This window comes from Denticeps clupeoides, chromosome 12, assembly GCF_900700375.1.
Source record: "Denticeps clupeoides chromosome 12, fDenClu1.1, whole genome shotgun sequence".
Lineage (NCBI taxonomy): Eukaryota > Metazoa > Chordata > Actinopteri > Clupeiformes > Denticipitidae > Denticeps > Denticeps clupeoides.
Genome location: NC_041718.1, coordinates 5,965,682 through 5,982,908, shown reverse-complemented (window position 1 = coordinate 5,982,908; position 17,227 = coordinate 5,965,682). Strand labels below are relative to the sequence as shown.

General features: G+C 44.5%; 2 protein-coding genes across 29 annotated transcripts in view; both read right to left on the bottom strand.

The window, feature by feature from the left end:
• Positions 1-8,107: 8,107 nt before the first annotated feature.
• On the bottom strand, positions 8,108-11,898 carry bhlhe40 (basic helix-loop-helix family, member e40). The gene is made up of 5 exons (XM_028997588.1): positions 11,530-11,898; positions 11,367-11,427; positions 11,079-11,186; positions 10,501-10,624; positions 8,108-10,348 (listed from the first exon to the last, which is right to left on the bottom strand). The coding sequence occupies exons 1-5, from the start codon at positions 11,604-11,606 to the stop codon at positions 9,483-9,485; spliced, it is 1,236 nt and encodes a 411-aa protein (XP_028853421.1). The 5' UTR covers positions 11,607-11,898; the 3' UTR covers positions 8,108-9,482.
• Positions 11,899-13,719: 1,821 nt separating this feature from the next.
• The window catches only part of itpr1b (inositol 1,4,5-trisphosphate receptor, type 1b), a 94,368-nt gene continuing 90,860 nt past the window's right edge, over positions 13,720-17,227 (bottom strand). For all 28 annotated transcript variants that reach the window (XM_028998073.1, XM_028998077.1, XM_028998082.1 and 25 more), the window contains one exon: positions 13,720-15,021. In XM_028998073.1, the coding sequence (XP_028853906.1) occupies positions 14,935-15,021 (87 nt within the window). In that variant the 3' untranslated portion in view covers positions 13,720-14,934. The remainder of the gene's footprint in view (positions 15,022-17,227) is intronic.

The window sequence follows — 17,227 nt, the reverse complement described above, 5'->3', positions numbered from 1 at the left end:
TCCTGGTAGTAGGCATGGGCCAGGGTCCGCCTCGAGAGGGGGTGCAGAGGCTGCATGTCACCAGAAGGGACTAACCAGGGGTGCAATAAGTGGTCGCCAGAGGAGGGTTATAAGGCACTGCTTAGCAGCACATCGGCAGCTGCAACATTTTTGTGGACCGTGCTGTTGAGTAGTGTTGTGTCAGTTCTGGCAATTGCCACATGCCTTCGGGTTAATTTTTGTTCTCCCCCTTTTTTTTCCCGTTTTCGGCCCTAGCACCATTTTTCCTTTATTGTTAAATAAATCATTATGCCCAGAATGTCCCACCTTTGCGGTTCCGTCCCCCTTCTGCTCGCGGACGTGACAGACCCACTACACAGACAGATCCCGGACCGGAGTAACCCCTTTTCGGACCGGATTGTGACAGATACTATTTATCTAATCTTTGTAGAGTTAACTTACGTACAGTACAGGCCAAAAGTTTGGACACACCTTCTCATTCAATATTTTTTCTTTATTTTGATAAAGATAAAGAAGTGATTATCACTTGTGATACACAGCATCACAGCACACGGTGCACACAAGGAAATTTAACCCATCACCCTTGGTGAACAGTGGGCAGCCATGACAGGCACCCAGGGAGCACTGTGTGGGGACAGTGCTTTGCTCAGTGGCACCTTGGCAGATCAGGATTCGAACCGGCAATCTTCTGATTACGTGGCCGCTTCCTTAACCGCTAGGCCAACACTGCCCCAGATTTTCATGACCATTTACTGAATGCATCCAAACTATGAATGAACACATGTGGAGTTATGTACTTAACAAAAAGTGGAGACCTGGCCTCCACAGTCACCGGAAGTGCTAAACACCTCTGGGAACTCCTTCAAGACTGTTGTAAAAGCATTTCAGGTGACGACCTCTTGAAGCTCATTGAGAGAATGCCAAGAGTGTGCAAAGCAGTAATCAGAGCAAAGAAACTAGAATATAAAACATGTTTTCAGTTATTTCACTTTTTTTGCCTTCAGTGAGAATCTACCAATGTAAATGGTCATGAAAATAAAGAAAACACAATGACTGAAAAGGTGTACTGTACTGTATATAGAAAAGATAGATAGACAGATAATTTAATTATTATCAACTTAACATTCAATTGTATGGTATTTACTAACATACATTTGCAAGAGTGTGAACGTGGCTTCAGTACAACACACTCAACACTCTTAAGTACTCCTTACTAAATTTGTCTAGTTTAACCACTGCATCCTCCAAAAGGTTCACACTACTAATCTAGTCAACTTAGAATTTTCCACAGCAAGTTACATTTACAAGCTTTTCTTAAGTAGATTCAGCAATTATTTTTGCAGTGTAGGTCACCACTGGATGGTAGATGTTCTGTAACTGTGTGTTTTGGTTATAAATTGGCATAATCTTAAAAGAGATCTCAAAGTTGCTCTGGATAAGAATATCTGTAAATCCTGTAAATGTAATTACAAAAAAGGGTTTAAAAGGATAATAACAAAAGTGTAATCAACTTGTTTTCCATATCAGTTAAAAAAAGAACTCACTTCTGTAGAAATAACCATGTACCAACACCCATGCTTGTGGCTTATCATCAGAACGCTCCGGATTTTTGTGACATATTTCTCTCATTTATCAACGCCGTTGACGTCTATGCTTAGGCAAGGGTGTGTGGGGACTTCCCTGTAAATGCTGGGACGTGGCCAGGAAGGTTCAGTTGTGGGCTGCACTTCTGCAGAAATGCAGCACAAGCAGGGACTTTACAGTTTATTTTTCTATGGCAGATAAAAGGCCCAGTTACAGCCCAGACGATGTACCCCAAACCCCCAAATAAAATGGCATCGATCTTACCCAGGGGTGTCAGTCTAGGCTTTCAGATAATATTTACATGCTTTTCAAGGTAGTTATCTGAACTGAGCACCACATCCACACACCCGGAGATGTATATGAATCAGGTTTGCCCCTTTAGCTGTTAGACACGGCAGTGTCAGTGCACATATTCATGTCCTTCTCCTTTTTTCAGTTTCCTTTATTTCACTTTGGTGCTAACTCAGGGCCTGCATAGGTGTCATCAGCAAATTTCATCACCCACTATTCATAACTGCTTAGTCCAGCTCATGGCTGCTGGAGCCCATCCAGAGAAACTGTGTGTAGGGTGGGGACTCAACCGGGTGGGGCACACACACACACACACACACACACACACACACACACACACACACACACACACACACACACACACACACACACACACACAGTGGTTCAGGGTCACCAATTCACCTAGTGTTCATAACCACTGCAGAAATATCAGTAATCACCTTTGAGATTATCTTTCTCTCAAAAAAGTCAGAATAATACAAAAATATGTTTTAAGCATCACATTCCCTTCCTTCTCTATGCCTGTCCATGAAATCTAGTATTAAGAATTTTGACAAGAATATTGATGTGCCAGAGGAATGCTCTGGGAAGATGTGGGGTCACATGACCGCTGTTTGTGAGCATGCCAACAGTGCTTTCAATACATTATAGACAAAATACATACATCAAGCAACCTTCTGTTAGGTCCCAAAATAAAACCCCCAAGTACCTTTTCCTTTACAAAACTATGTTTTAAGCAATACATTCACTTTCAATTTTCAATTTCAAAGGACTTTATTTGTCCCCGAGGGGCAATTTAGAAGGCACAGTGGAGCAGCTCACGAATAATATCTTGTTACAATAAACGCAATAAATTTTCCTTGTATTGTACTATGGACAACGATAAATAACTACATAACAGGAGCAGTAAGGTGCATCATTTAAAAAGTGTGTGAGTTGATGATAGTTGTTCTGGGGGGATGTCCAGAGTTCAATAGAAGGACAGCTTTAGGGACAAAGGGGACCTTCCTCCTCTGTGTACTGCAGCCGGGGCATCGGAGCCGGCGTCTGGAGGGGAGCCACTGGAGGGGAGTTCATAGGGTGTGAGGGGTCTCTGATGATCTCGAGTGGCAGCCTGGTCACAGACGTGTGATAAGGATCTCACAGGCAGTACAATAATCTTGGAGCACATGCTGACGGCGCTCTGTAGCTGATTCCTGTTCTGCATACTGGTGGAATGGAGACCAGCAAATGATGGAGAATGATATGACCCGCTAGGCTACTTCTCTCTATGAAGAAGTAGTTTGAGGAGAACTTCAGTAGGTGGTCAAAGATGGTGCCCAGGTATTTATTTAGCTCTATTAGGTGGTAACTGCTACAGCCAGGTCCCTCTGTTTGTTGGGTTCTCTTGGGTTTTGCTGACTTTGAACTGAAGTGATTGTCACATGTAATGCACAGCACACGGTGCACACAGTGAAATTTGTCCCTGAGTGAGCAGTGGGCAGCCCAAGTGCCCAGGGAGCAGTGTGTGGGGACGGTTCTTTGCTCAGTGGCACCTTGGCGGATCGGGATTCGAACCGGAAACCTTCTGATTACAGTGTATAACTGTATATTATACTGTGTATAAGATGAAGAGCAGGGGAGACAGCACACAGCCCTGGGGTGATCCAGCCGAGGTGTAAAGGAGGTCGGAGAGAGTGTTGTTATCCAGAACTCTCTGTGGTCTGATGGTCCAATATGCACAGGATTGTCTGGTTTTCTAGATGGAAGATGGAGGAGAGTTTGCTTGCAGAGTGTTGAAAGGTGAGGAGACGTCAGCAAACAGGAGTCTTTCTGAGTTGGACCGGGCCAGTGGGGCCGCTGCCCAGGGGCTTTTGGGGTGCAGCGGGCCTGTGGGGCCCCTAGCCCAAAACAATTTGCCACGCAAACAGTTTTTTTCACATTGGAGAACTTGCAATGCGTAAATCATAGAGACCTATCTTTTCCCATTGTAATAACCAGGCTGCTGAATAGAAATGGGATGATTAGCAAAAGTGCTTTGATTTAGAGCATGAATTGTATGACATTCAAATAATGTTTGCTATGGTACAATCTGGTTGTGCTACGTTGCTCCCTGTCTCTAGAAACAGAGATGGCTAACCTGGTGCTAACATTAACGTGAGGTAATGGCATTAGGCTGTACTGAGTATAATTTGAGATCCAACTTACTGTATCAACTTAAGCCACCTTCTTTTCACTTTTTCCGAGGTAAAAAGCGGCAAAAGATTTTGTCAACATCATTCTGCTTTTACAACACAGTACACCGCACTAGTTTGGACCCACAAGTGGCATGGTTCTGATTATGTGTTTTCTTATGACCCTCTCCATGGCTTTCATCACAAGAGAGGTAAGAGCCACGGGCCTGTGCCTGTCCATGAAATCCGGGATTAAGAATTTTGATAAAAATATTGATGTGCCAGAGGAATGCTCTGGGAAGATTTGGGGTCACATGACAGCTGTTTGTGAGCAGGTCATGTGAGCCCAGATCATCGATAATTGAAATGTGAAAGTGTGTCCTGATGGTGGGTCTAAGGCTGCATGCATTAGTTTTAATCAATGTTGTGATTATATGAACTTGTCTATGTATGTAAAATAGACTAAAAATTCCTTCTTCACGGGGTCTCCGATTCCAATCATGTCTGTTCTCCGTTGTTGTCCCTGGCTGGTGGAACAACCTACCCTCCTCCACACGACTAGCCGAGACTATCACCACTTTTAAGAAGAAGGTGAAAACCCTCTTATTCCAAAAATATTACAGACAAATTTAACACATACACATGCATACACATTTAACAAACAAATACAAAATGTATAAATACATTATAATTTTTCTTAGTCTAGCACCCAACACTCTCCGAGCATGTTCTTCAATGACAAGTCTAAGCCTTATCAGGGCTCTTAGTTTGTATACTTGATATTCTATAGAAATCGAACGAGAATTGCTGGTGTCTTCCCATTGTAAGTCGCTTTGGATAAAAGCGTCTGCCAAATAAAGTAAAGTAAAGTAAAGTAAAGTAAAGTAAAGATGCAGCTACATTTTAGTTATCTGAAAAGTTTTGTTTGACCATCAGAAGATTTTGTCAATCTGAGTGTATTGCTGTTTACTGAAATCATTGGTGTCAATAAAGTGCATTTGTTTTGCAGACATTCTGCAATGATGTGAAAAAGGTTATATTTCTGGAAGGAGCACCATATGCATGTGGTCCTCATGTGACCATGCATACAAGACCCAAATTAAGACAAGCATTCCCCACTGAAGCAAACAACATTACATTCTATCTTTTAAATACATTGTTAATAAATGAATATAATCACTGAGCTACGAACAAAAGATTTTTCCGATTTTATTACGGCTCTTCGTCTATACGACTTCAAGAAGCGGCATTTGACGTGTTGTGCGCTCTGTCACCACACGATGGCGCCCTCGCAACGCACCTGGTCTCATGCGGCTGCAGCAGCCTGTTGTACCAGGAAGCCGCAATTCCGCCTGATATTTTAAAGAACCAAAATAAATAACTCGTGCAATTCCACGAGTTTTTAACTACAACTAACGCAACTCTCCGAGTTTTTAACTACAACTCACGCAACTCCCCGAGTTTTTAACTATAACTCATGCAACTCCCCGAGTTTTTAACTATAACTCATGCAATTCTACGAGTTTTTAACTACAACTCATGCAACTCCCCGAGTTTTTAACTACAACTCATGCAACTCCACGAGTTTTTAAGTATAACTCATGCAACTCCACGAGTTTTTAACTACAACTCATGCAACTCCACGAGTTTTTAACTACAACTCATGCAACTCCCCGAGCGTTTAACTATAACTCATGCAACTCCCCGAGTTTTTAACTACAACTCATGCAACTCCCCGAGTTTTTAACTACAAGTCATGCAACTTCCCGAGCTTTTAACTACAACTCATGCAACTCCCCGAGTTTTTAACTATAACTCATGCAACTCCCCGAGTTTTTAACTACAACTCATGCAACTCCCCGAGTTTTTAACTACAAGTCATGCAACTTCCCGAGCTTTTAACTATAACTCATGCAACTCCACGAGTTTTTAACTACAAGTCATGCAACTTCCCGAGCTTTTAACTACAACTCATGCAACTCCCCGAGTTTTTAACTACAACTCATGCAACTCCCCGAGTTTTTAACTACAACTCATGCAATTCCACGAGTTTTTAACTACAACTCATGCAACTTCCCGAGCTTTTAACTATAACTCATGCAACTCCCTGAGTTTTTAACTACAACTCATGCAATTCCACGAGTTTTTAACTACAACTCATGCAATTCCACGAGTTTTTAACTACAACTCATGCAACTCCCCGAGTTTTTAACTACAACTCATGCAACTCCCCGAGTTTTTAACTATAACTCATGCAACTCCACGAGTTTTTAACTACAAGTCATGCAACTTCCCGAGCTTTTAACTACAACTCATGCAACTCCCCGAGTTTTTAACTACAACTCATGCAATTCCACGAGTTTTTAACTACAACTCATGCAACTTCCCGAGCTTTTAACTATAACTCATGCAACTCCCTGAGTTTTTAACTACAACTCATGCAATTCCACGAGTTTTTAACTACAACTCATGCAATTCCACGAGTTTTTAACTACAAGTCATGCAACTTCCCGAACTTTTAACTACAACTCATGCAACTCCCCGAGTTTTTAACTACAACTCATGCAACTCCACGAGTTTTTAACTACAAGTCATGCAACTTCCCGAGTTTTTAACTACAACTCATGCAACTCCCCGAGTTTTTAACTACAACTCATGCAATTCCACGAGTTTTTAACTACAACTCATGCAACTTCCCGAGCTTTTAACTATAACTCATGCAACTCCCTGAGTTTTTAACTACAACTCATGCAATTCCACGAGTTTTTAACTACAACTCATGCAATTCCACGAGTTTTTAACTACAACTCATGCAACTCCCCGAGTTTTTAACTACAACTCATGCAACTCCCCGAGTTTTTAACTATAACTCATGCAACTCCACGAGTTTTTAACTACAAGTCATGCAACTTCCCGAGCTTTTAACTACAACTCATGCAACTCCCCGAGTTTTTAACTACAACTCATGCAATTCCACGAGTTTTTAACTACAACTCATGCAACTTCCCGAGCTTTTAACTATAACTCATGCAACTCCCTGAGTTTTTAACTACAACTCATGCAATTCCACGAGTTTTTAACTACAACTCATGCAATTCCACGAGTTTTTAACTACAACTCATGCAACTCCCCGAGTTTTTAACTACAACTCATGCAACTCCCCGAGTTTTTAACTACAACTCATGCAACTCCCCGAGTTTTTAACTATAACTCATGCAACTCCACGAGTTTTTAACTATAACTCATGCAACTCCCCGAGTTTTTAACTACAACTCACGCAACTTCCCGAGCTTTTAACTGCACGGGTTAAGTGTAGCTGAGGTTTAACCTCCAGCGACACCGCCATCTGAAGTATTCAGAATTGGCCGAGACGCACCTTCCGTTCGGGCTGTGGAGGCCAAACCCGCTTCCCCGGGAGCGGCGGGCCTGCGGGGAAGCGGCCAATCAGCGGCGCCGCCCCGAGAACCGCGTGGCCCTGCGCGTGACCGCCGGCGGCGGCGGCGCGCCGCGAACGCGCACTCAGCTCCGCATGCGTCACGCGTTAATGCAGAGTGCCGAGATGTTCTCTTCTTTTACAGGCAAATGGAAGGATCTAACATCGTCTCAAATAGCAAACCATAGAAATAAACCAACATGTTGTTACGTGCAACTGTCTTATTAATTATAATGTAATTACTCACACTAAAACAAATGTGTATCCTTCCACCTTCATTATTTAGTGAAAGTTTTTTTTTATTTTTAAGGGAATCCGTTGTGACTAGTATTTTTCTGTCTTATGTACTATTCTATAAATCACTTACTATATACGAGTCTTATAATAAATCAGCTGGTAAATCAACTGGTTGTCCTGTTGGCATAAACGTGTTAAATGAGAAAAATGTAAAATGATGCTCGGAAACACGATAAAAATGTTCTCCATATGCTTTTCTTGCCTGCTGTCCAATTGAAGGTGCACATGATTTAGAGGGCCATGCCTGTTATGGGTTATGTAAGCGTTACATAATGAGAAGAGAGGGTAGGTTGTTTTGCAGCTAAACATGTTGGAGCCCAGTTTGCTTCAAAATCAGGCACAAACATCATTTCCACAGGAAAAAAAGAGCTTTATTAATAGTTTTTTTTAATGTCAACAATACTTTCAATACTTTATAGACAAAATATATACATCAAGCAACCTTATGTTAGGTCCCAAAATAAAAACCCCAAGTACCTTTTCCTTTACAAAACTATGTTTTAAGCATTACATTCACTTTCTTCTCTCTGCCTGTCCATGAAATCCAGGATTAAGAATTTACATGTGTCATCATTTTTACCGCATTTAAACAAATAAAAGGCAACAGCATGAACAATGATCTGTCTTAAATTTGGACCGGAAATGAATATAGGGCATGGTGCGAAATCACATCCAGCTCCAGACTGGATTGGGCTATGTACACGTTCTCTTGGCAATGCAGCGGACAGTCACCTTACACTCCCTCAGGTTGCTATCCAGAATGCAATTTGTGGGTCACGTATAAAAAATAAAAGATGCACAAGTAGTACAAAACAGGGAAAAAAAACCCAATAAGGTGTCAATACAAGACATGAACTTCACGATAACTCTGTCTACTTGCACAAAAATAGTAATGAGTTACAAACTTAAGTCTAAAATGCATTCGCGATTACATCCTGCTCTTATTTACACGAATGACCTCCGCAGTGTCCCCTCCAGTCTCCAACAGGCCCGACTACAGGGTGGGGGGTCGGTTCGGGAGGCAAGGTGCAGTAACCGGTGAGGAACATGACGTGTGTTGCTTTTGCGTTCGAGTTCGAAAGGACTTTCAGTGGCCACAGATAGAGAAAGTGGTCAAGCCAGAATGTCTACAGAATGTAAAAAATAAAAAACTGAGAAAAGCAGCATCTATAGGGGTTTCATCTTTTTTTTTTTATACATTCAACACATAACCATTTATGTGTGTGTCTGTGTGTGTATATTTGTGTGTGCAAAGGGGCAAATTATGATCATTTGGGGCTGTCTACATGTTTCTTTCGTAACTCTTCAACATTCAAAACACAGGTCCTGAGAAGGAAAAACTAAAAAAAAAAAAACATTATCCTCAGACCAAAACTGTCTCGGCGTTGACGTGTCCTTGTATTGACCTTCTTCACAGTGTCACGAGATGTAAACACCAGCAGGGCCCTCTTCTGTCTCGGGTCCCTCTCAGGACCAGGCTACGGACGGCGTTGGCCACTGGGGGTGTGTGTGTGTGTGTGAGTGTGTGTGTGTGTTGAGTGGCTGTGTTGCTCTCTCAGGGCGGGGTTTGTGCTAAACGGGGCTGAAGGGCTGCTGATGTGGCTGAGGGACGGAAAGTAGGTGCTATCGTCCCTTCATGCCGGAACGTTCCGCTCCCAAAGACACCAAACATTCAGTGGGCGGCTGCCAGCACAATAAAAAAAGTAAAAGTTAGTTCTTTTTGTTCAGTCTTTGGTTTCCAGGTTTAAGGGGGGCACTTGCTTTAGGGCTTGGAGCAGAGCAGGAGAGTCCATGGGTGTTTGGTGGCCCACGGGGGAGCCCACCCTCGGGGACATGACCAGGGACGATGGGAGCTTCTCCGGAGAAAGGCCTGTCGGAGAGCCGCCGAGGCCCGGGTACAAGACGGGCATCCCTCCGGGGTACCAGCACTTGTCCAGCATGGGCAGGTAGGCTGCTGCTGCGGCGGCTGCCGGGGGGATGAGGTAGAAGGGCATGCAGAGGGGCGGCTGGTGGGGGGAGAAGCTCACGTAGCCGTTGTGACCTCCGACCCCCACCTCGTGGCCGGACTGGGACTCGTCCTCAGACGAATCGGCACGTGCCCGCTTGGCCTGGGGCTCGTCAGTCTCTTTCTTGATGCCCCTGTCCAACCTGTCGGCCAGGCCGTACTTCAGCTCGCCCTCCTTGCCGTAGTAGCCCCCCCTTTTGGCGTCCCTCTTGTCCACCTCGCCCCCGTAGCCGCTGTCCGTGTCGGTGTCGCTGCCGCTCTGCTCCCCGCTGCCGTGGGTGTAAGTCCTCTGAATGACGGGCACGCAGTTTTTGGCGTGGCCCTCGGCAGCGGTGGCGGGCTGGGACATGGGCGGCTTTTCGCGGCTCTCTGCTGCCTTGTGGCTGGGCTCCTCGCTGCATGCGCTGTGGCCGCCCTGCAGCACCTCGGTGGCCACTTTCTGCAGGTGGTTGATAATGCGCGAGGGCGCCAGGTCTTCACCATTATCTTGGTTGGCCAGGTACTGCAGGACTTCCTTGGCACACAGATGGAAGCCGGAACGGAACATCTCCTCACTGTTCTCCGGACAATCACTGACATGGTCACCTGCAAGCAGCAAAAATCAGATTTAAAACCTTTTTATTAGCGGCCATGAAGAGTAAGGCTTTAACACGTGTTTTTTTTTCCCCTTCGTGGTGGGTTACGCAACGATGCGTTACTGTGGAATGCTACACCAGGGCGCAAGCAGGCCGGCTCACCGATATGCATGCCATTCTGCAGGGAAATGATCTTCTGCTGCTGCTGCTCCAGCAGGCTGTTCAGAGCCTTCACGTGCTTGAGCGTGAGCTCCAGCACCACGGCCTTTTCCAAATGGCCCAGCGTCTAAAACAGGAAGACCTTCGATAAGCACGTTGATCTTTCTTACGTAACACTTTCTGGGCAGAGGACAGCGGGGCGGGGCAGGACTGAAACGTTCATGTATGGCGAGCGACAGCAACAACATCTAAACTAATCTAGACATTTCAAGTGGGACAGCGCAGGACGTCCCACATTAAAAAAAGGCAAAGTTTACAACCATAGAAATTTCTGGAAAATGTTTCCTCTAAAACATTATAAACATTTGAAACTGCAGACAGATCATAATGTAAATGTGGAGATGTGTGAGGATTCGTAGGAAGACGCAGGCATTTTAGGGAAGAACGGTGAACGCAGGAAGGGTAAAATGGGTGGCGCTGCAGTTCTATCCACAGCCGACAGGTGGCGCTTCAGCTCTTTTTTTTTTCCCCTTCAAAACTCAGTCCAAGTGAACGGAGTTCCGACTCTGCGGGTTCCTCACCGTGAGTTTCAGATGTTCGGGCAGCAGATCCTTCAGCTGCGCGATGCACTCGTTTATCCTGTCGCGCCGTTTCTTCTCGATCAGCCGATGGGGCAGCTTATACGTGTCCTGCGGAATAAATCAAAAAATAAATCAATAAGAATTCTGGACGTCGTTTAATCACGTACTGCAAACTTTTAACAAACAACAAAAAAAAACCCCAACAAAACAAGAAAGATGACTTATTGCGTACTTATACGCGTGTCATTTTCGCAAAGTTAAAACGAGCAACACTGAGGAGAAAAGTACCTTGCTGTCCTCTCCACGCTTCACCCTGCGGGGCTTGTATACATACATGGGGAAATCCATCCTACGGGGAATAAAACGGAACAGCGTTAAGTAATTATTGTAAATATGAATGCTATAACATCATCGCCGCTTTGCAGGAACGCCGGCGCGGAGCGGGACTTACCCCGACATGTCGGCTATATCCAGCGCGGCGTGCTTGGCCATACATGGCGGAGGCTGCGCGCTCGTAATCCGCTCCATGTTCTTCCCGAATGGAAGTTTCGGCGAAAATGTGGAATATTTCCTCCTCGCACGTCGGTCCGCTCGGTCCGGCACGCCGCGGCTGCCGCTGGGTGGCTCGGGGGATCCGGGTGTGAGCGAGCGAGCGAGCGAGCGTGCGTGCGTGCGTGCGTGTGTGAGCGTGTGTGGACCGGACTACGTGTTAATAAACCCTGTGACTGAAGACGCGTCTCCCGCTCGCAGCCCGGCCTGCCTCCGTCACATGAGCCTCACGTGTCGGACGGCGCTCTCGGCCCCCGCCACGGAGCGGCCCACTTTCCGTATTTAAAGGCGGGGCCGGCACGGGCTCGGCGGGGTGGGCGGGGCCTCGGTCCCGTGTAGCACCACGCTCTCGCGCGGCCCCGGCGGTGGCGCGCACGAGCACGCGCCTCATTATTAAATACGCGAATTATTACAAGTGTCATTATTAAATGGTGCATTTCACGTTCCTGCTGCAAAATATTTCGAGACGACGTATTTACATTTTTTGGGGGGAAAAATGTGCTGAGATTGAAGAATTTGTGCATGAATAACCGACCACGTAACCGACCATACGTCCACGTGTAATTACACCTGCACAGAATTTACAACGTAAAAAAACAAGTAAAAATTTAATAAAACAGCAAACGAGCAAACAGCACACAAATACGTCCGGTCTGCAGACCTAAGATTACAAATTAATTGCACAAGACAATTCATGTTTTTAATTCATTCGCTACGGGCACATAGTGTTGAAATCGATGCGACGTGCGACATTATAAGTCAAGGAAATGAGGATTACGCCTCCATTTGCACGTACACGTGCGCGCGCTCCCGGGACCGGCGTGGCGGCCCGCCTGCTTCTGTCACGTTGAACTCCTCATGGCGGGCGGCGAGCGCGGCGGACCGGATCCCTGAGACTGACGTCACTCGGTTATTTTCGCCCCGCGTGCTCCCGGCCAAGAGCGCTCCGGTGGCGCGGCCGCGGCCAGGAGGGTTGCCAGGTCCGCGGGTTTCCCGCCGATTTCGCACCGGTTCCTCGGACCTGTTCCAAACGCGCGGTTATATAAAGCTGCCGGGGGCTGAAATGTAATGAATCGCAGGAGCGGTTTTTGCCATGGGAATCTAGCACCATTTCAGTTTCAGAGGGGCGGACACTTGAACAGTTTTGGTACGGTGTCGCAACAACCTGGCAACCCACAGCGTTCTTTGCAAATAAAATATTAATTGTAAATAATTAAGTATCCGTGTAAATAGTGACCGGTGGACGTCACGCTCGGTGCGCACGATTTCTAAAACAGAACCACATTTCTCGCGGTGAAAACCGGTGTGATCGACAACTGATCTAAAGCTGCTCCATCGCGCAATTTGCGGCCAGCTATTTATTTGGCGACGTCAAGAGTTCGAACTCTGTGCGCCTGTGCGCCGCTTGTGCGACGCCCCGCAGTCGGTTTCATTTTCACAGTCTGGCTCGGATCGCACATGCCCGAGCCCCGGCCTGGATTTCCAACACTGTCCCTGGTGTTCATGACGCAAATATCACCCTGAATGCGAGGCTCCCACGACCCTCCACTCTGTAAGCCACCAAGCCTCGATCCACGAACGGGAGACTGGCCCTGCGTGTTAAGTATTATATTGCATTCGTAACAAGCTATGTATAAAATGATATGACAGCTCTGTAACCTTTTCCCTTCGTCCACGTGTAAGAAAAAAAAGCATTAAGGGAAGATTCAAGACAATAAAAAAACTTCATTAATGGGGCATGTTAAACATGTGAGAAAATGTTTTTTTTTTTTTTTTTGAAGCAGCGTCAAACAAGAGCCAAGACAAACTTTCCCGTCTTTATTTTGTCTATGTGTCACCGAACCACCGTGTTTCAATCTGAATCCAGGCCACCGGAGGGGATTTCAAAGCTCAGCCTGACTGAGCACAATGGTCCGAGTCCTTCAATCTGCAGCTTTGCCTGGTTTGAGAACATTTTCTGTTAGTATCAGAAAAGCCATTAATAAGAACCAGATTGCGTATGATACGACGGGAGGACACACCTATAAAAACAATATACAAAGGGAAAAAAACCCCACCAATTTTACCCAAGAACAAAAAACAAACTAGCCAATCATGGTGAATTACACGTTTTATTAAATACTTCTTTGATTTTATACTACATCTTTGATTTTTAGAACTTAAGTCAGTATATTTACTTAGTAACTCCGGTGTGAACCTTATGATGCCTGTTCTGAAAGTGTGTGTCTATACAATAGCAAAAGACTCTGCGGACATATATACACGTTTTAAAACAAAACAAAAGTACTGAACCCAACACCACCTGCCTGCAGAGACTGATAAAATATAAAAAATAAATAATAATAAAAAAAAATTTCATCCAGGCAGGATTCACTCCTATCACAGGCATAAACGCAGTGTCCTGTTTTAGAGCTATAGCAAGTATGATGTTAGTTTGCGAGAAGAACCTGTAACTTAGAATTAAGACAATAATTAGAAGTTTAATTCCCTACGGTCCCAAATCAAAATGGCCTAAAAGGACTAATTTCCCTGCTACAAATAAGAAGGCAAAAAGCGACTACGTACAAAGAGAACAGCTGAGTGTAAAGGGAAAAGAGAATTCATTGTAATGGAAAATTCTATCAAGTGCCACTTTAAACAAAGACTTTGAAATGAAATAAATAAAAATAAATAAAATACAAAACAGACATGCTATGCCATACATCCAGACGTCTAATAGAAAGCCTTCTCAGAGGTCTCTACTAATGAACTGCATTGACTTCTATTTTCAGATACAATCCTGATGTGCTAAGGAGTACTTACACATACTCCCAAAATACTTTTCCCCCCACGTACAGATCAAAATGCTTGCATATTAAAGTGTTAATATTGCACAAATTACAAAAATAAGACTTAAAACACTGCTTGCTATACTTGAGAGAAAAACAATAAAACAGAACAAGCAGCATCTAGACATTGCACTACCTCATCCTAGTTTTGCACCATACAGTACAGGCCTGCTGTGTCTCAAGTCCACCCAGTAAAAGGCCCTGGAAGTGATTTCTCTCTCACGTCGCAATATTGGCACCAATCTCAACTGCACTGGCAGACAGAGAGGAACTGGACGGGGGGAGGGGGGCATTGTCCTGCAATTTCTCAATGGCCTATGAAAATAAATACATATTACCTGGTGTAACTAGTATGTTTACTGGTGTGCTACACGCTTATCACACTCGCTGCAGTCGGTATGCGAGGATAGGGGTTGACAAACAGCTCCGCCCTGCTCGTCCCTAACATACAAAAGCAAACACCCTGGCTGGATGCTCTTTCACGCTGGCTGCTGGGGGTTCACATTCATGTGCTGGGGATGCCCCAAGAGTCCAATCCTCTGCTTCTGCTTCCTCTGCTCAGTCATCTAAAAAAAAAAAGTAGGACATCAGTAAATTTTTTGTTTCTCCAGGGTTCAGACCAGATACCTCGGCGATACTGAGATGCTACATATATTTAAAGAAGAAAAAAAAAATAAAAGAAAAAGGAAGTCGCCCTCTTGCCAGGTCCAAACCGCACAGTGCACAACTAACCCAAAATGAAAGCCTCAAGTACAGAAATTTCATTTTCATTTCATTTTCTGAAACGATGAGCAATAGAAAGAGATGTTTTTCATTTTTTTCCTACAGATTTTAGACTTTTTAGACCGCACGTGAAATTTTTACCCAAGATACCAGGCTAGGGCAATGGTAATAAAATGAAAAAAGGAAAAACATAAATCCTGCTTCAAGGCTATCATCAGATAGAGATAGAGAGAGATATAAAAATCTGTATCATAGCAAACAGCACAGAGAGGAAGTACGCCGGATGAAAAGGGCTAAATTGATAGGACGCGCCAGAGGGGAGGACAGAGGTTAACCTCAGCAACAGCAGAATGTCCCCCTTTGTATGTGCACATGAAAACTAATTAAGTCATTAAAGTGTGGAATGATGCAACAGAAGCTGGGCTTGTTGGGCCAAGTGTTTATGAAAAGATTGGCTTGTTTTCCAGCCTGTCCTCTTCAGGATACAATAGGCATGTTCAGGAGCATGCACACACACACACACACACACACACACACACACACACACACACACACACACACACTAAAAGAGGAGTGTGCCCATTTAGAAAGAAACAGATTGGTCAGAATTTCAGATGTTAGAAAACGTTCAGTATATGTCTACTTAGGTTTAAAATGCATGAAAAGCATTAATCCCCTCCACTCTGCATCATTTTAATTTCATCGATCGTTCATTGTAATACCTGCATTTTTTTCAGAAAATGCTCCAAGAAATATTTTGCAACCACAAAAGTGAAAGTGAAGTGACTGTCATTGTAAAATACAACGAAATGTGTCCTGTGCATTTAACCCATTGCCCTTGGTGAGCAGTGGGCAGCCATGACAGGCGCCCGGGGAGCAGTGTGCTTCGCTAAGTGGCACCTTGGCGGACCGGGATTCCAACCGGCAACCTTGTGATTACAGGGCCGCTTCCTTAACTGGCCACCACTGCCCAGTGTGGCAAATGCACCACTGTGGCAGAAACAGGTGCTGGCAATATAGCAAAAAGCACCCGAAACCAGTTAAAATGGAAAAATGTTGACTGTCGTGTGTCTGTGTGTACAACACCAAGCATGGAGAACAGACAGAAGAGGAGCGGGTTGCCTGAGGACAAAAACTGTAGGGAAGTTCCTTTGTTCACTGTGTGCAAAAATCAAGAAGTTTACAGCACATGGCTTTGTAGCTAATCTCCCTGGATGTGGATGGATGAGAAAAATTGTTAAAAGACTGCAAGTCAGAATGGCGGAAAAACAGGCCAGACTGGAGTTTGCCAAAACCTACTTGAACCCAAGAACCTTCTGGGAGAACATCTTGTAGACAGATGAGACAAAGGTAGAGGGTTTTTTTCCCCCCACAAAGCACATTTTTGTAGTGTTTACAGAAAATTGAATGAGGCCTACAAAGAAAAGAACACAGTACCTACAGTCAAACATGGTGGAAGTTTTGGTGCCTTGACTGGCTTCATGAAATCTGTAGCCTACAAAAAGATTTTTTTTCTGGGTAAAAGCTGGGTCTGCAACAGAGGTCATGGCTGTTCCAGCAGGACAATGACCCCACATTTTTGGTTGAAGATTTCTGAAGTGCCCAGCGTTGAGTCTGGGTCTAAATCTGATCAAACATTTATGGAGCGATATCAGAACAGCGTGGTCGAAAATTAAGGTAGACCGGTGTCACAAGCTTGTTGATGGTTATAGGAAGCGACTGGTTTCAGTAATTTCCAACGTGTCTGCAACCAAAATTAAGTCGAGGGTTCTTTTGAGTGAAATTGTCAAATTTGGCACTTTTGTCTGTTTTTTTTCTCTTGTGTCAGTCCAATGCACATAAAGAAAATAAATGGATGCCAAAACTTTAGCAATTTTCTGGTAGAAGAAATCCAGCGGTGTTGGTAATTTCAGTCGTGTCATCTATAACCCTAAGGATTTACATAAATAAGTAAAAATAAGAGAAAAGAGAAGAGAATAAACTGCCCTTTTTATAAACAAAGTTTATAACAGTTTTGGTCACGTTGCCACCTCATTCTGAATTATTTAA

Coding starts and splice junctions, on each gene's coding strand:
- bhlhe40 (XM_028997588.1), bottom strand. CDS start 11,606: ATGGAGCGGATTACGAGCGCGCAGCCTCCGCCATGTATGGCCAAGCAC. Junction 11,187..11,366: donor AGCGTGGAGAGGACAGCAAG/GTACTTTTCTCC, acceptor TTTATTCCGCAG/GACACGTATAAGCTGCCCCA. Junction 10,625..11,078: donor CCGAACATCTGAAACTCACG/GTGAGGAACCCG, acceptor TTCCTGTTTTAG/ACGCTGGGCCATTTGGAAAA.